Source organism: Mustela putorius, unplaced genomic scaffold (genome assembly GCF_011764305.1).
Source record: "Mustela putorius furo isolate JIRA1106 unplaced genomic scaffold, ASM1176430v1.1 tig00003911_pilon_pilon_pilon, whole genome shotgun sequence".
Taxonomy (NCBI): Eukaryota; Metazoa; Chordata; class Mammalia; order Carnivora; family Mustelidae; genus Mustela; species Mustela putorius.
The window spans coordinates 58,313-77,737 of record NW_025422058.1 but is presented as its reverse complement, the minus strand read 5'-3'; the positions used below and the strand labels follow the sequence as shown (position 1 = coordinate 77,737).

The window sequence follows — 19,425 nt, the reverse complement described above, 5'->3', positions numbered from 1 at the left end:
TAAGTTGAGGCCAAGGATCAGGTTTGGGGAATTATTTGTGTATGGGTTTTTTGAAAGATTTTATTTATTTATTTGACACAGAGAGAGATCACAAGCAGGTAGAGAGGCAGGCAGAGAGAGAGGGGGAAGCAGCCTCCCCACTAAGCAGAGAGCCTGATGTGGGGCTTGATCCCAGGACCCTGAGACCATGACCTGAGCTGAAGGCAGAGGCTTAACCCACTGAGCTACCCAGGTGCCCCTGTGTATGGATTTTTTAAAATAACAATAAATAATGTGCAGTGTGCCTGAGTCTGCTCTGTACATTTACCGTATATTAGCTCACAACTATCTTAAGTAGTACTAAGCTTATGAGTAACTCTTTAACTTACGAAGAAACCGAGGAAAAAATTTAAATGCCCAAGATGGTGGTAGGAATCCGGGAAAAACATCTGTCGCTTGTAGACCTGACTGTTGAGGGTGAGGTATAGAGAAACACTCAGAATCAGAGGCAGCAGAGGAGCTGACATTGGACAGGAGAAAAGGCAAGAGAATGAACTACACACAAAGTTCAAGGAGAGAGTTTTAGGAAGGAAGCTCTCCGTTTCCGATTCTACAAGGAAGATGCCCATGACCTCAGCAAGTATTCCATGTGAAGTACTGGAAAGCAAGGGAATGCTATAAAGAAGACTCAAAGAATGTAGAATCTTGGTCTTTACAGATATGGCCTTTGAAGTAGAAATGATGGGATATGAAAACTGCTAAGTATTGTTATCTGGCACCTTGAACTCTGTCAGAATTTGACATCTGCATGGAGATGTTTAGTACGTTTGCTGAATGAAATGAGTAGAGGGAAAAATGGAATAGATGTTGCTACAAGTTAAATTATTTAGATATCAGGCATTTTAAAGTCAAAATGAAACAATCTATAGGAATAAATGTCTTTAAATTGAAGCATGTCAAATGATTTAAATTATTCAATGTTCAATATTGATACATAGTTTTTGAGAAGCATTTATAACCTCATTTAACAAGTAATACCAAGTATCATTATGAAATGCTTCAGAAACTTCCAGTTTTATTCCTCATAAAGTCCCATTCTATATATGGAAAAGACAATTGTGACCCAAGGTATAATATCAGAAATAGATTTTGCTGGGTCCACATAATTTGTTTCGCTTTCATCTTTATAAGATAGACTTATATACATTATTTACTTTATCCAAAATGTATTTTAAAATATTGTCACATTAGTGGGTGCCTGAGTGGCTCAGTCGTTAAGTGTCTGCCTTAGGCTCGGGTCATGATCCCAAGGTCCTGGAATGGAAACCCACACAGGGCTTCCTGCTCAGCGGGAAGCCTGCTTCCCCTTCTCCCACTCCCCCTGCTTGTGTTCCCTCTCTCACTTACTCTCTCTCTTTCAAATAAATAAATAAAATCTTTTAAAAAAATATTGTCACATCAGAGGTGACATCTGGAATCTAAGGTCTAAGGAAGATCTGTAATAAGTATTAACTTGCTACCCTTTGATTCTCTGAATAGTTTTCAACTAACATAGGGCCTTTAGCGAAATAAAACAATGTAACTTATCCCAAGGCCAACTGTGTCTCTAGGTTTCACCGAAGAGCTTTTGTGAAAAGATGTGGATCAATTATACCTATTTTTGGAACTATGAATGCGACGCACTTTCTGCCTACGTGGCTCTGTGCAACAGGTTTGACATCTGTCTTCAGTGGAGAACACCTGACTACTGCTGTAAGTAGTACTTTTTCAAGAATATTTCCTAACAATCCAAAAGCATTGCATGTTTTGCATTCACTTCTTTTTCTTTTCATTTTTCATAAATTATTCTGAATAATTATTCATAAATTATTTTTTACAAAAAAATTTTTTTTTACAAAATTTTTTTACAAAATTTTTTACAAAAAAATTATTTTTTACAAAATAATTTCCTAAGGATAAAACCAGATAAAAGCAACCTGAAAGTTAGGGGTCAGCTCTCCCACACAGTCTAGTTCTAGTTTTATTCTGATCTAAATCTAGGGTTGGCCTCAACCCTCCCAAAAGAAAACCTAGTCCACAAAATATTAGTCAGCAAAACCAATGGAAATATTGAAGTTACAGGGGGATTGAATAGGCACTTTAATTCTGTATCCCGGAGCGTATTTTGTTGGTTTCAATTCAATCTGCCTCATTTGCCCACTGCTTGTCCCCTAGCTTGTGAAGAAGACGCATATTTTTCTGCTCCCTTTTCCTCCTTTCCTGACACAGTATCCACTTCCTGGAAACTTATCTTTCTGGCTTTCTTTGATTGATATCTGGATTCAGCCTTTTTCCAAATACATGTTCATGTTTGTGGATCCTTTTTCTTTTGTTTGTATTCTTTGACAGTTTTTATTTATGGGGCTCATGTTTTCCAAGTTATGATGCTTTTCATAAAAATTTTATTAAACCTATATCCAATCCTGGGTACATTTCACAGAAAATATTGTTAAGAAATAGCAATTAAATGGTTTAAGGGTTAAAAGATGGTCAAAATGAATGTTAGTGAGATGTTCCAAAATAAAATAAAAGTTTTCATTTTCCCCAGGAGAAAAGGTAAAATATGTATAGAAAGGATAGCATATCACAAACACCAGTTATATGACTTCATTTCAGAAATAGGAGTGCCTGGGTGGCTCAGTGGGTTAAGCCTCTGCCTTTGGCTCAGGTCATGATCTCAGGGTCCTGGGGTTGAGCCCCACATCTGGCTCTCTGCTCAGCAGGGAGCCTGCTTCCCCTCTCTCAATGCCTGCCTGTGATCTCTCTCTCTCTGTGTCAAATAAATAAAATCTTTAAAAAAAGAAAGCAAGAACGCAAGAACGCAAAGCCGCTCCTGGCGTGCCCTACCATCCCTTCCCTCTCTTTGCTCCCAGAGGTAATCACTATTCAAGAGTGGGTTTGCTTGATTCATAGGAAATCTGTGACATCTCTAATTTTAATAGATACCATCAAATTGTTCCCCACTGAGATTTTACCAATTTATACCCCAACAGCTGTGTGTTCATCTTTTAACAGTATGATATTTTAAGATGACTGAGAATCCAAAGAATTTTCTAAAACATCATTTAGAAACGGTTCAGCAATGGTAGTTTCCTTTGACAGTGAAGGATTAAACCTAAACACACAGCATTTTTCTTTTTTATGGCTTGGTTGAGTTACATACATAAAGCATATTTCTGTGCTTATTCTGAGTAGACTGTTGTATCTCCCCACTACCAGAGAAATCACTCCATGCCAGCGGACTCAGGATTAATGCCAACCAGATTTGGGCTGCCTCTTGATCATGTTCACTTGCTACAAATCAGATGAGCTTTTTCTACCATAGCATATCATACTAGCTGGACCCGGGAAGATACTCAAAAATACCTATTGCTGGGCACCTGGGTGGCTCAGTGGGTTGGGCCTCTGCCTTCAGCTCAGGTCATGATCTCAGGGTCCTGGGATGGAGGCCCATATCGGGCTCCCTGCCCAGCAGGGAGCCTGCTTTCCCCTTCTCTCTGTCTGCCTCTCTTCCTAATTGTAATCCCTCCTGCTGTCAAATAAATAAATATATTAAAAAAAATACCTATTGCTTATTTTGTTTCTAATTTTTGGTTACATAATACATGAAAAATGAAATTTGAAGAGACGGAAATGGGCCAAATGCATTTTCAGAAAGAAATCTGATATTTTTTCCTTTCACTTAATCATCCAAATAGATGACCTTTCTCATTAGCAAATTCTGTCCTCTGTTATTCATAGCTCTGAGTTGCCCAGAGGGGATGGAATACCAACCCTGTGTAAAGACCTGTGAAGCAAGAACATGTCTGAACAGATGGTTCTATGGGCATTCCTCGTGTCTGAATTTAAGAGAAGATTGTGTGTGCAAAAATGGAACCATCCTTCACAGGCCAGACTCAGTCCAGTGCATTCCAGAGCAAGAATGCGGTAAGCAGCGGAGGGCAAAAATGACTGCCTGGGGACTCGGCAAATAAATAAAGCTTGTTTAGATCTTGGGGAGAGGTGCTGAGGAAGATTGAACAGGTCCCCTTAAGTGTTGGAAAGAAAACCAGTGTGTTTGTAGTTTGATTTTATGATTTCAATCCAAGTTACCCAAATTAGATGTTTCAGTGGTGATCTGGTTTTATTGTTGTTGTTGTTGTTCCAAGTTTTTGTTTAAATTCCAGTTAGTGAACATATGGCGTAATATTAGTTTCAGGTGTATAATTTAGTGATTCAACATTTACACACAATACCCAGGAGCTCATCATAACAAGCTCCCTCGTTAATCCCCGTCACCCATTTAACACCTCCCCACCACAGTGAGGCAGTGATGATGTGTTTTAATCTCTATGCCTGTAATAACTAGGTGAAGATATGATTGATGAAGAATTAAGAGCATAGGATGTGAACTCAATTGAAATTCTAATTATTTCATGTAATAGTGATTCGTCTTTACCTCTTTGAGCCTGGGTTAGCATCAGTAAGATGGGAAAAATAATAGCACTTATCCCATTAAGTTAGTGTGGGGATGCATAAATAATACAAAGCAATTTGCAACAGTGCCTAGAGAAAAATAACCACTCAAGAAATGTCAGATAGTGTTATTATATGGGAGAAAATATTTAATTTTTCTACTTTCATATTCAAACCATTTCATTCTGACTCATCATCTCAGTGGTGGTTGCAGATGAAAATAGTGCAAAATTGAGAAAATTACAGTACAGAGCTTATCATTACGATTAGAGGAAAAGAGATTAAGCTAATAATGAAAGAGAATGGGCAAGTAGAAGCAAAATGCATTTATAGTTCCAGAAACAAGTTTGTGTTTGCCATTGAGAAAAGTATTTGCAGAAGACTTTGAGAATAAACAGGCATCTTTGGTTTTTTAGGGACCTGTGAGGTTGGTTTGATAGTAAAGAAAATAATACAAAAGAAGTTTATTTGAGGCTAGGGATATGAAGCTCACTATACTCCTCTCCATCATTTTTAAAAGAACTACCATTGGACTGTATTTATCACTAAGTAAAACTTGAATAACAAAACTACATAATCACTAAATAATAAGTCACTAAATAATTAGCTACTTCCCACATTTAGATTTTAAAGCTGACTGACATGTTTTGAATTTTCATATGACAAAAATGATAAATATATGGTAGGGATTTTCCCCACTGAGTTTGAATAGCTAATATTGAAAAACTAACTTAAATTCATTTTACTGAGTTGTTCAAGCTAAATAAATTATATTAATAAGGAAAAATGAATAAAATATAATGAACAGATTATCTTATGTATATAAGGGCATTCAAATTTACAGATAGTTATAGAAGGGAAAAATATTTTTGTAGACTATATGACAAATTTCATTGAAGAAAAATGTAAGCTACAAGCCGATTAAAAACAGGACTTTAAAGAAGGATAAATCTGTGACATGTTATCTATGTCATTAAGCCAAGTCATGGTCTGAAATGCAAACATCACAGCCTGATTTATTTTAATGTCTAGGTTATGAGTGATGTAATATTGTCCATCTTTTTAAGCATGCACGGATAGTGAAGGTCAACCTCGCTCTGCTGGGGAGGTTTGGAATGGGGGCATTGACGAATGTGCCCTCTACAAATGCTTGGAGAATGGAAGTATTATTCCTATAGAACCTGATTGTGATGAAGAGCCCTCGCCGATTTGTGAGCGAGAAGCTGAAGTTGTCCTGGGTATCATTGATAAGTGGACCTGCTGTACAAAGGAAGTTTGCGGTACGTGTGCAGGCAGAAGCCTTCCCATTTGTCAATGCCACAAAATGTGTTGATATTATTTGTGAAAAAAGCAGGGCATGCATAATGTTTGGTAAACAAAAGGATTGAGGTAAAAACAGAAATATGGCCATAAATATCATTTATATTTTCTCAAAGCAAGTTTTTCTCATTATGGTTTTGTTGACTTTGCAAATAAACATGCAAAACTCTGGCTATAAGCGATTAATAGTGTTCAATAATGTGTGACAAGGTAAAGGTTCTGGGAGTCTTTGACTTATGACAACTGAGGGTGAAAGGGGAAATCTGCTACCGTTTCACATTTTCCCATTTGTAAGTTGAATGTGCTTAATTGCTCTGCAAAAACATCCACAGTAAGAATCACTTCCTTGATTTGAGTTAGCACAGGATTTTAGTTATATTCACTAATATTTTAGTGCTTCTATTTCTTATTTCCAGGATGTGACATGACTTTATGTGAAACTGCTATTCCAACATGTACGAATAGTCAAAAATTGGTTGTTGGCCATAGTCCTCTTTCTTGTTGTCCACAGTATCAATGTGGTGAGTAATCAACTAGGAAAAACAAGAGTGGGGTTCATTGTTTGTTCAGAATAGAGGATTAGATTCTCATTCTTTGGGTCAATAAGAAAATGATTTGTCATAAAATATTGTGGAGTTGTCTTGCTAAAGATAGTTCTTTTTTTCTTAAGATTTTATTTATTTATTTACGATTTTATTTATTTGACACACAAAGTGAGAGAGAGAGAGAGGCAGGCAGAGGCAGAGGGAGAAGCAGGCTCCCTGCTGAGTAGAGAGTCCGACATGGGGCTTGATTCTAGGACCCTGGGATTATGACCAGAGCCAGAAGCGGATACTTAAGCCACTGAGCCACCTGGGTGCCCCAGAATAGTTCTTTTTTAACCTGAAATTTCTTTGTGTATAAAATCTCTCTCTATATAATATAGTTTATATAAATCTCATATATATATATATAAATTTGAAGTTTATATATTAACACATGGATTTAGATAATTAGCTCATTTTAAAGATCTTAATCTTAGCAGAAATATATAAGAAATAGCAGGTGTGATATTGTAATTTATAATAAGAAATACATATTCGGTCTTCCACACCATTCTCAGTGAAGCAATCCCTACCCTGAATTTCATAAATGAGGAGACCTATAAAGGTGTCTTTTGTTATGTTAATGTGATGCTTTTGGAAAGCCTTTGGCTAATCTGATAATGGGGGGTGGTTGCCAGGGCAACCAATCCTGTGGTTGGAGGGTTAGAATTTTCAGTCCCACCCCATGACCTCCAGGGAGGGGAGAGGGCGTGGAGGTCGGATCTGAACTTCAGTAGCCAATAGTTAATCAATCATGCCTATGTAATAAAGCCTCTAAAGAATGAGGTTTAGAGAACTTCCAGGTTGGTGAACACAAGGAAATTCAGGGAATGGTGTGCTCTGAGATAGAAAAGCCCCCTGTCCTTTCCCTATACCTTGCCCTATGCATCTCCTCCATCTGGCTATTCCTGAGTTATATTCTTTTATTAAAAAAATGGTGATCTGGTACACAAAGTGTTTCTCTGAGTTCTGCTGGCTGCTCTAGCAAATTAATCAAACCCAAGGAGGAGGTGTGGAAACCCCTGATTTATAGCCAGTCAGCCAGAAAGGAGCACAGGTAACAAGTGGGGCTTGTAACTGGTGTCTGTAGATAGTGTCAGAATTGAGTTGAATTGTAGGACACCCAGCTAGTATCTAGAGAATTACTCCGTGCTGTGTGGGAACCCTCCCCGAGCAAATACACACTGAGGTAGCAGGTTATATTTAAATTCAAATAGAACTAAACCATATGACTTCATTTATTTTATCGTTTCATTCTATACAAATTTTCAAATACCTTGGTGTTTCTGCAGAATGTGACCCATTGAAATGCCCCAGTATTTCAATACTAGAATGCAGAGAAGACCAATTCATGATTCAAGTCCAACAGGAAGAGCCTTGCTGTTTTTCTCCTCTCTGTGGTGAGTGTTCTGTGAGAAAACTTTTTGGAACAAAGGGAGGGTGTATGGAAAATCTCTTATTTGACATGAATTTCATGGGACCGATGGTAACCAGTATTCTGGTGATACACTGATAGGAATTCAACCAAATAATGACAGTTGAAAAGAAAGTATGACATTTTAAATGACTCGACAATTATTACAGTTAGCACTACTTTCTCTTATTATTTATATGGAATATATATATATATATATATATATCAGTCAAAACATACTTAAGGCAATATAATTTTTTTTTCTTTAATAAGGCTAGTACCAGTTTTTTTTTTTTTTTTTTTTTTTTAAAGATTTTATTTATTTATTTGACAGAGAGAGATTACAAGTAGGTAGAAAGGCAGGCAGAGAGAGAGAGGGAAGCAGGCTCCCTGCTGAGCAGAGAGCCCGATATGGGACTCGATCCCAGGACCCTGAGATCATGACCCGAGCTGAAGGCAGCGGCTTAACCCACTGAGCCACCCAGGCGCCCCTAGTACCAGTTGTTTTTAGAGAAAAGTTTAGCCTTGGCTTTCCTTGAAGAACCAACTAAAATAATGGACTCTGCTAAGCCTTCGGAGAACCTCTTTAAAATTTGATTTTATATATCATGTATGATATTTGTGTGAGCATGGTGATGATAGAATAGAATGGCAGAAATGAAAGGTGTCTGGGAAAAGAATACATGAGCTATATATTCTGTCCAATGAAATAGACATGAAAAAAATAAAAAGTATTCTATTTTCCATTTCAAGTAAATCTTCAGATCAAAGACTGGTGATTAATGTAGGTTTCAGGTGTATCTATGGAAATCAAAACACATCTCTTTTTACCAGTTAAGGTTCTTTGGGTGCAAGTGGCAAAATGGACTGATCACAGCTAGCTTACACGCAACCAGTTACTATAAGGCTTGGGGATCAAGATTTTGTAGGATCAAGATGAAGCAGAACAACCAAGCCCTGGGAAGGAGAGACACCATCAGTCCAGGTGGCAGTCACTAATGACTGAGTCAGCAACATCCATTTCCTGCCCTGGTGTGCCTCTGTTTTGATTCAAATGCCATAGAAAGAGTTTCTGATTTGTCTAATGTGGGTTGTTCCTACACAGAGGACTGCTGACAGTCAGGCACCTTTATTAAGAGTCATTCCAAGGCAGTGTGGGTGGGACATTTTGTCAGGGTCTTTCAGAGAATTGTAATTGAAGTGGGAAAGGGATACTGAACAGCCCAAAAGAACAGGTGCCTACTCTATTATTCTTCCATAAATTGGAGTAATCAAAGGTAGCAAATTTAGAAAACTGAAGTAAATAAGTCAATGACATTTTGATCCCAGGAAAAAGAAAATTGTTCTAAAAAAGTTAACACTATTTCTGGTAAGATGGTGTTTTTCTCTGTCACCGTGTTTGGAAAGCACATGCATGATAGTACTGTTTTCATGACCAAGTGAGGAGATCTGTCATTAAAGCCTTATTTTCCCTGTTTCTTATTTTATTAAACATTATTTCATGTTGATTTTTACGTGTGTGTAGTAATCCAAATTGATGGACAGTTTGTTTTTAGCTCAGTTGTGACTTCTGGCTTTTCATTTTACCTTCAGTTTGTGAATCTTGCACCGAACTTATTCCACTATGTACTGATGGGGAATTTCTCACTGTGGATCTTAATACCACACATTTCTGTTGTCCACGGTATTATTGTGGTAAGTGTATCTTAACTAACTTAAAATATTCAGCTATACCTAATATTTAAGAAGCCCCATGAATCTTCATTGCGCTGTTATGTCAGACCTTCGTTGAATTCTACATATAAAATATATATTAAGTATATGTAATAATTTTTCACATCTAAGAGCTCTCCTTGGATAATATTACCTCCCCAAAATAGATTACTATGACTCTTCTCATATCCTAGAATTTCCTGCTTCCCAGGTGATTCCATACATTCTCTGCTTCCTTTCTCTTCTTGGATATCCGGCATGTCTCAGGGCCCTTCACCTGCTGCCGTAGTTCTACTACTGTTCTATCTGCTTGGGAGTCCTGTATTCCGTCTCCAGTGATACATGGCAAGTGAGCGGTGGGAGAGAGATGAGTTCATGCACTGCATCAGCAGTGGCTGGGAGCTAACTGGTAGGCAGTGAGGACAAGCTTCTACAAGAAGTTAATCATTATCCATGGAATTTTTTTTTATTTAGTTTGTGACCCACATCTTTGTCCTGCACCACTACTCAACTGTGCAGAGGATATGAAGCTTGTGAAAGAAAATGTATCTGGTCAATGTTGTCCAACATGGCATTGCGGTAACTAATTTTTCATACTTCATAGTTTTTATTACAGTATAGTGTAATATTCTGACCAATGTAAATATATTGATTTTTGCCTCCTAGAATGTAGCTGTGAAAACCTTGTTACGCCAACCTGTGAAGTGGTAAGAATACATATTTTGATTGAATTGTCATATTATTTAAATCAGTTTATCCTTCCTTTACACCTTATTTCTGAGTTCTCAGAGTAGATTAAAGTAATATACTCTGGTATCAGGGAGCAATAAACCCTTTTTATTTCCTGGAGATAAGAAGATGTAATCCATTATTTTTTCATTGGTGACTGAATCTACTAGCCTCATATCCATGTCATATCCATGTCAATGAAGCCAAACATTGAAAGAAAGAGTATCTCAATATTAAGAAGTGTTTCCAGTGATTGTTCAAGAAATTGTGCCAATGATGCATCTATTGTGGAGGAGGAGGGTATATAAACATGTAACTGTTGGTATTTTCTTAAGAGTTATCTACAAACATTTTGTAAATAAGGAAGTTGAGGTCTAGAAAGAGCAAATGATTGACCGAGATCTTTAGGACGATAACAAGGGTTGTTTTATGTCTGTGTCTCCTTTTGTGTATTCCTTTATTCTTCTACTCTGCCATAACTCTTTCATTTCCCTTAGAAACTATAGCCCAGACATAAGTAAAACACAAACAAAAAAAGTAGGTTGAAACTGCTTTGTTTTCATTCCTGCCTGGACTCCTCTTACCTCGCTTCATTTTCCTCACCTGCAATATAAAAAGAATGACAATACCTATATCTATGAATAAAATAAGTTAATATAAATTACTTAGATAGTACCTGACACACAGAAAGAACTCAATAAGTATTAGCTGTAATTATTATGATAAAATAAACACAATACTCAGAATGTTAACCACAAGTTACAGATTATCACGGAGAACTTTCTAGGGACGTTAACCATCAAGAAAATTTTGGAAGAAAGTGATAGGTTAGGATATTGGATGAGAGGCATTGAACTATTCTAGATAGAGGCTAGGTTGAACATAAATAAGTGCACCAAAGTATGAGGCAAGGTATGTATGCTGATAGATAGCAACTTCTCTCACCCTTGAAAAAACCATGCAAATCTTGGTTTCAGCTCAAATCATGATCTCAGGGTCATAAGATCTAGCTGCACATTGGGCTCTCCACTCAGCACAGAGTCTGCTTGACATTTTTTCCCCCTTCTTTCCCCTGCCCTCACCCAACTCCGCACTTGCACTTGCATCCTTTCTCTCTCTCAAATTAATAAATTAAGTAATTAATTTTTTTTTAATTTTTTATTTTTTATAAACATATATTTTTATCCCCAGGGGTACAGGTCTGTGAATCACCAGGTTTACACACTTCACAGCACTCACCAAAGCACATACCCTCCCCAATGTCCATAATCCCACCCCCTTCTCCCAAACCCTCTCCCCCCAGCAACCCTCAGTTTGTTTTGTGAGATTAAGAGTCACTTATGGTTTGTCTCCCTCCCAATCCCATCTTGTTTCATTTATTCTTCTCCTACCCACTTAAGCCCCCATGTTGCATCTCCACTTCCTCATATCAGGGAGATCATATGATAGTTGTCTTTCTCTGCTTGACTTATAGAAAAAAGAATCATATTAATTTTATTACTGATATCATATGAAAAACGCACTCAGGAAAAGTTGATACTTAAAAATGTAATTCTTCAAACTTTAAACCTGGTACTACACCAAGAAGAACTTATAGCATTTCTGACAGGGCAATGTTTAAGCATCTGTATGACAACAATTTATTGACACCTAAAGGTTATATCACACTTTCTGTGTGTCCACCCTATGGTAAGTTCTTTCCCTGAACTGACCCATTTATTTCTCCAAATAAACCTAAGAGGTAGGCAATGTCATCATCCCCATTTTACAGATGAGGGAAGTGAGGAGAAGCCTGGCTCAGTAACCTTCCTGAGATCACACAGCTGGTAGGCAGCAAAGGCAGGAGGGCACAGAGCAGCCTTATTTCTGAGTCTGTGCTATTAGTGTCTCGACTATACTCTTCTGCTCCTGATTTATATGCTGTAGCAACCTTGCCCCATGCAAACATCGGAACCTTGGACCAAGAACATTTGCACCAACAAAAATTTCCAGGATTAGCACATATTTTATTGTCTCAAATTATCCACTAGATGCCCTGAATCCAACAATATTTTTAATTGTTGGATTAAACATAAAGAACATCTTCTCTACTTTAACTCATTTAATAGATAAATTAAAGTTTAGAGAGGTTAAGTGATCCATAATCATATTGTTTATTGTGAATTTTTTCTGTGGGCTGTTAATTAATGACCACTGGGTTAATCAAAGCATTTTCACTATCAAATATTTAATAAGCACCTGATATGTGTCTGGCTATATAGTAGGGAACTTACTAAATGCTGTACTGTGTATATGTTTTTATAGTTGTTATAAAATAAGCTGTATAAATCACATTTAATAATAATATCTTTCTAATAGGGAGAATTTACTGCAATAGACCATAACTTTCAGAGTGACTGTGGATGTGTACAGTATCTCTGTGGTAACTATGTTTTATCTAGCTTTTAAATGATATGAATATTATTGGTATCTGTTGTTCACTATTCATAAATTAAAAATATTTTCTTTGAGTTATATTACACATTTTAAACCATTTTGCCAGTTTTTGAGTATAAAAAATGCACTATTATTTTTCAGTTGCCTCTTTTGTAATACCTGTAAATGTTCTGACTAATATGTTAATGGGACAGAAAAATGAATGTTTGTCAGAGGCTTTGCAGAATTTAAAGTTGATTCTGTTTTTTTAATATATATATTTAATATTCTAAAAATAGGCATCTAAAAGGGAGAATTTTTGCTAACTGTTCTATCATTATGGATGTTAACATTGCAAAACATAGAACTGATTTTTCTATAAAATCATAAATCTTCTATTATATATTCATGAGTTAATAAAAAACCTTTAATTCAACAGTTTGAGATTTTTGCATTTTTATATACAAGAAAGTTTAATAGCTTCTGAGCTGAATCTTCATTACTATGGTAGCCTAACTTAATATGCTTCTATTTATATTGGCCACTTTCTTCATCGAGTATGATGTACAAGACTATATTTTGCATCACAACAAAATTGAAAATTTTCTCTCAAAAGAACCATTGGGATGCCTGGGTGACTCAGTTGGTTAAGCGTCTGCCTTTGGCTAGGATCATGACCCCGACGTCCTGGGATCAAGTCCCACATCGGGCTCCTTGCTCGGTGGGGAGCCTGCTTCTCCCTCTGCCTCTGCCTGCCACTCTGCCTGCCTGTACTCACTCACTCTCTCTCTCTCTCTCTCTCTGAAAAACAAATAAATAAAATCTTAAAAAAAAAAAAAAGAAACATGATATGTTAGTGCTAACCATTAAGAGTCCTACCACTTTTGATTTATATTTTGCTTCTGTCTATCTCCACTCTCCCAAATTGTCATGTCATGTTTCCAGAAGAGAGAATAACAAACAAGTAGCTTGGTGATAATTCTACAATTCTGGAGTCTGTGATGAAGTATCGCTTTTGAAGGTAGTTTAAAACAGTAAAGAGGAGTTGAGTTTACAGACCACTTTCTTATTGTATGTTAAGGAATGAATGTGCAACATTCATCATTAAGTAAACTCATTGAGTTGTTGATAATATATAGAGGTAAAGATCTTTATTGGTTTTGAAAAAATTGCACATCATAATGAAAACATAAATATAAATAAAAGCTCCATTGATTGATTAATAAAAAAACTCAAAATAGTACTTTCACTGACTTTCTTTTCTTAGAAAAAGATGATGTGTGTGTGTTTCAAGAAGTATCAGTATTGAATCCTGGCCAATCTATGATAAAGTATTTGGAAGGGGACTTTTGTTATACAGTGGAATGTCTGGAAGAAAAAGATAACCATACAGGCTTTCACACTCTGAATTTTACAATAGTGAATTGCTCAAAAGAATGTGACATTGTAAGTATTCTTTGTAAGTCATTCCAGTGGAGACTTAAATTAATCATAAAATGGCAGCTATAGAATTTTAACCAGGGAACATGGCATAAGTTAAAAGTATACACTTGAATAGTTCAATAATCTATTAATGTGTAATAAATGTCTATGATGCATATTTTCCTTTTCCCGTGTATGTTCCTGAGCCATATTATCTATTTATCTATATAGCTTGCTTGACCAGCTTGATGAATCTTGGCTGCTAGATGTAAAGGTTAATATTTACTTCACTTTCTAATACAGCCATATAAAGTCGGTTATTATTTGAAGTGCCTCAAATTCAACCTTTAAAATGCTTACAGGTGTTCTGAGAGAGCATATAGTTATATTGGGAAGCACTTCCAGAATGGATTCATTAAAAATACTGGTATTGTTGTGTGGCTAATTAAATGTATTATCATTATATCCAGCACCAGGTGTACATCCCGTCTCTAAGTGATTATGATTGCTGTGGTACCTGCAAAAATATATCCTGCAAATTTCAAATGGAAAATGGAACATCAGTTATATATGAGGTAGGAATTCCTTAGTTCCTAAAGTAAGTTCTTTGGAGGGTAGCTCTCTGTGCTGTTTTCTGAAGAAGATGTTCTGAATTCAAATAATTTGAAAAATATCACAGGTGCACACACACACACAGAGTTCTACACATAATAAACACACTCATATACAGCACACAAGACACAGTTACATTTTTTACATTTTAAAGTTCTGATAATTCCTGCTATAAAGGAATATGTTGAACTCATTTCTCAAACTCATTTTTTTTTCTAGATATGAGGAAAATGAGCTTTGAGAATTGCTTATTTCTAATCATTAGAACAAAGGGGAAAAACATTATTTTATTCACAAATTTAAAAAGAAGCATTTTAAAGTAAGATATTAAAAAAACAAAGGGGAGAACACCTGGGTGGCTTAGTTAGTTGGGTATCTGCCTTCAGCTCAGATCATGATCCCAGAGTCTGGGGATCGAGCCCCGCAATGAGCTCCCTGCACATTGGGGTGTCTGCTTCTCCCACTGCCCCTCACCCTTTTTGTGCTCTCACTGTCCCTCTCTTTCTTTCAAATAAATAAATAAAATCTTTAAAAGAAATTTTTAAAATAAAACATTTTAACAGAAATAAACTCATGAGGTTAACATTTAATTATTTCGGGTATTGAAGATTTCACTGGGTAAATAAAAGATTGAGAATATTAACCATTTTTTTTTTTACAAAGAAAACCTCAAGAGTCAGTAATGCTATATCACATCTTTTCAGCAAAAATAATAAAATAATTATTCAGCATTCTCTTATAGTCTCATAATAACTCCATATAGGTTTATAGACTGACCTACTCCTTCCCTAGAAGAGAAAAATGGGACTTTCTATTATTAGTGCAGTTTTTAGTGATGTCACCAGATGTAGGAGTATCACTAATTTTTTATAACTTACATTACCTTAAAGCTGTTCCAATTTATTATTGCCATTTTAAAGTTTTTCCATTCCTAGTTTAGTTATCTAGAGGTCTTACTTCTGGTGTTCTTCATTACATGGGATTACTCACATACCCTCCAAATAGATTTCTCCAATCCTGTGCATTTTATTAAGTAAGAAAGATGACCAATTGTCTTCTTGTGCCATAACCCATGTTTCACAGTTATGTGCAAGCTAGTGTTACTGACTTAATTAGTGTTGTTGGTATTGTTTGTTTTATCCTAGCAATATTTCTGTTTTATAATATATTATTTTAAAGAAGGTTTTTTGATAGCAGAAGCTTCTAAAATGATGAGGAAGTCATAGGTGTCAGTGAGAGAAAATGAACCAGAGTTTACTTGAAAAAAACACAGAAATCTGGGGCTTTTAGTAAAAGGACAACATAAACTCCATAATCAAAAATCCAGGAACCTTCTAGTATTCACAGTGAGAGCCTGAAATGTAAATAAAAGACCAAATTATGTTCAGAATATATTTTGAGAACTCAACAGGTAAAGCAATCAAGGTAAATAAACATCAAGATCGTTAACTTTTGCTCTTTCAAAAATAAGCTTTAGTTATCTAGGAATCTAATTTCTATGGAAAAACTAATTTTTCTATTTCAGATAAGATAGTACTATTAGAAATGAATATTGGAATTACTATTTGAATTTGAATATTTTATTTTCTCTTATACCCGGACTTGTAGATCTTTTCTAATTGATCTAAAAGATCTAAAGAGGGGTGCCTGGGTGGCTCAGTGGGTTAAAGCCTCTGCCTTTGGCTCAAGTCATGATCTTAGGGTCCTGGGATGGAGCCCTGCATCAAGCTCTCTGCTCAGCAGGGAGCCGGCTTCCCCTCCACCACCCCCGCCCCCGCCACCGCCTGCCTCTCTGCCTCTCTGTCCGTCAAATAAATAAATAAAATCTTAAAAAAAAAAAAAGATCTAAAGATATGTAAATTAAAATAGAATCTGGAGAAAAAGAAGTTCGTCAAAATTCCTTACCGTACAAGGAATCTTCAAGTCAGAGTTTGGCTAGCATTTTAAAATGTGGGTTATAAATTAAAAATATAGATTGACAGCCACCAGCCCAATAATTATAACATGTCCAGCTGCTTTTATTTCTATATAAGAATTCTGAAATCGGGAATGAAATAAACAGTTACTATGTTTAAAAATTTGCTAAAGGAATAGGGATATGTTTTAAAAATAGGGATAAGGAGTGTAGAGCTAGAAGCAAAAGTCAATAATCACTGTCATCCAAAGATTTTTTAATCGTTTTGCTGATAAGGGAGTAGAAGGAAGGATAAACAAATCTCAAGAAAGGAGGCATATTAGCTAATATGATTTGTTGTTTTATAATTAGTGAGGGAACAGTTGAGCAAGACCTTTGACACATGGCCAAATTGGGTAATTAATCTTGTAGTAGAAACAGATACCTATTTGTTTCTTTCCTCTATTGCTTTATTTCACATTTACATCTCAGTTCTGGTATGAAACCAAACACACATACATGCACACACCCCATCTATATATTTCTACTCCTTTTAGATAAATTTGAGGATATTTCCAGATAGACATTTTATACCACAAGAAGTTCTCTGCATCTTGACTTGGAGAGGAAATATTCTACTTAAGAAATATATCAGATTTTAATAAACAAAACAGTAACTTTCTCTTATTTTTAGGAGGGGAATACCTGGCATTATAATTGTACCACATATGAATGTGTAAAGACTGACGAAGGGACAATGATTCTGAACTACAGTATGGTCTGTCCCCCTTTTAATGAGACTGAATGCAAAATGGTTTGTACTTTATTATGTCTAAGAAAATGTAGTATTACATAGAATTTAGGAAATATGTTTTCAAAGGTTGTATATACATATGTTATGGCTTATTTACTTTGGTCTATGTTTCATTTTCACGTGTGCGTAAAAGCCCTACTAAATGTCTTCAGTTTGCCACTTTGAGTTATCAATGGTGTTCCAAATAACTTTGATTCTTCCTGAACGGATATTGTGCTAGTTCAAAAAATTATTGAAAAAGCATTTGATCAGCAGACCTAGCCTCTCTTTCAGTATGAATTGATAATCTATTGGAGGCTGGCCAATTTTACATCTTAAACACACAGCCAGAATTTATGATGTCTTCCCTTTTTAATACAAGCTGGCCTACGTCAGATTTGTCTTGACTCCTCTGAGCACGGCCCTGGTGGAACCTGGCGTATATGACAGCACTGCTGATCCTTTAGGTTAGATTCCCCAACTCCTTCTTCTCTCAGAGAAGAGTCCACTGGGAAAGTAGATTTTTGGAGGTGATACTTTTTTCTTGTAAGATCCTTTGTAGCTTTAACTATTTTGGAGATAGTAATCCTTCATGAAAAGTGAGCTTTGTTCTATTGCATAGGCAATATTTTTCTTAAGTGTGCAGAAATAGCATAGTCTCATTGATTTTTTTTTCTCCCCAAGATGTGCCCTTTTAGTGATGGTGGCTAGCTAGCTGGGTAGGTAGAGGTCATGTATAATAAAGTAATAGAATTTCAGCTCTGAAAAGAATCTTAGGCATCATCTATTTCACAGATTCATTTTTATGGCGCAAATTCTTTGACTTATATTGTAATTGGTAAGTTACTAAAAGCAATTAGCGGCTTACTTTAAGAATTCAAAAAGGTAATCAATAAAAGTTTTCTTAATTTAGTCCTAGGCAAGAGTCATCCTGAAGCGAGCGATTTTTTTTCTTTTTAAATGTTAAAGAAAAAGATACATCATTTAAACATTCAATTATATTCAGGAACTTAGTCTTATCTCATAGAGTACCTTAGCTTATTCCAAGGAGTTGAAAAAAACATAACGGCCTCAATTTAGAGTACCTATTAGTACTCTGCTTTGGTAAGAATTTTTTGTGCATTATTGAAAATGTTTTTAGTAAATAAATAAATAAATAAATAATGTGTTCTTTTAAGTAAGTTCATCTCTTTGCACTTTACTAGTGAAGAAATAACAAAAATTTAAACAAAATATCAGCTGCTTAGTTTAAAAACAAATTCTCATTAGAAATAGTTAAATTTCTATAATTTTCCAGTTAAGGCTTTGTGATATTTAATAAAAACACCAAGAGAGTTAGTTTTCTATTTCTAGTCCAATAGGACATGAACAAACACTGTGAGTTTTGACTTTATTCCTTCTCTCTTCCTAGAATGAAGGGATTGTAAAGCTTTATAATGAAGGCTGTTGCAAGATCTGTAAGTGAGGACATATTATATGCGTTAATTTGATTAGTTTTAATTGCTCATGGTAATTATGATCTTTCTCATAAAATTCAGATCTTATGATGCAAGGAGGGAAGCATATTTTATAATGTTATTATTTAAATGTTTGTCATGTGGTTAATTATTTTTTAATTTAGTCTTCTGGAGTATGAATAAAGTATTTTTAATTTAGATGAATTTTAACCTAAATATCAGAAATTTCTTTATTGTTGTATTTCCCAAAAGGTATTGCATAGGATTTTAATATAAGTTTTAAGTTTAAAAGGTTTCTTTTGTCAAATTTGCTTGGAACATGCGAGGCTACACCAAGTTAAGTAAGTTATGGTGAGAATGGCATTTTTGGCTTCAATAAGGACCTTGGATTTTATAACTCCATGCTGATTATTCAACAAGTAGGTCCATTTTGTTATCCAAGGGCAGGTAGGGGAAGATCTATGCAACTGACCGTAAACCTTCTATTTATTGCCTGCCACACATTGGCACAATTAAGCCCCGTAAAGACAGTATTGTAACCAATCTTTACAACAGTTGAGAGATAAATGAGAGGTGGGTATGGTTTCCTCTACAGATAA

The 19,425-nt window shown here is 35.6% G+C and overlaps 1 protein-coding gene across 2 annotated transcripts in view; it reads left to right on the top strand.

Annotated features, from left to right (window-relative positions):
- Positions 1-19,425, top strand: part of OTOGL (otogelin like) — a 136,191-nt gene that overhangs the window by 112,622 nt on the left and 4,144 nt on the right. For both annotated transcript variants that reach the window (XM_045069092.1, XM_045069091.1), the window contains 13 exons: positions 1,590-1,731; positions 3,760-3,945; positions 5,541-5,753; positions 6,210-6,314; positions 7,670-7,777; positions 9,385-9,486; positions 9,979-10,083; positions 10,171-10,211; positions 12,592-12,655; positions 13,916-14,094; positions 14,541-14,645; positions 17,271-17,390; positions 18,781-18,826. In XM_045069092.1, the coding sequence (XP_044925027.1) occupies positions 1,590-1,731; positions 3,760-3,945; positions 5,541-5,753; positions 6,210-6,314; positions 7,670-7,777; positions 9,385-9,486; positions 9,979-10,083; positions 10,171-10,211; positions 12,592-12,655; positions 13,916-14,094; positions 14,541-14,645; positions 17,271-17,390; positions 18,781-18,826 (1,516 nt within the window). The remainder of the gene's footprint in view (positions 1-1,589; positions 1,732-3,759; positions 3,946-5,540; positions 5,754-6,209; positions 6,315-7,669; positions 7,778-9,384; positions 9,487-9,978; positions 10,084-10,170; positions 10,212-12,591; positions 12,656-13,915; positions 14,095-14,540; positions 14,646-17,270; positions 17,391-18,780; positions 18,827-19,425) is intronic.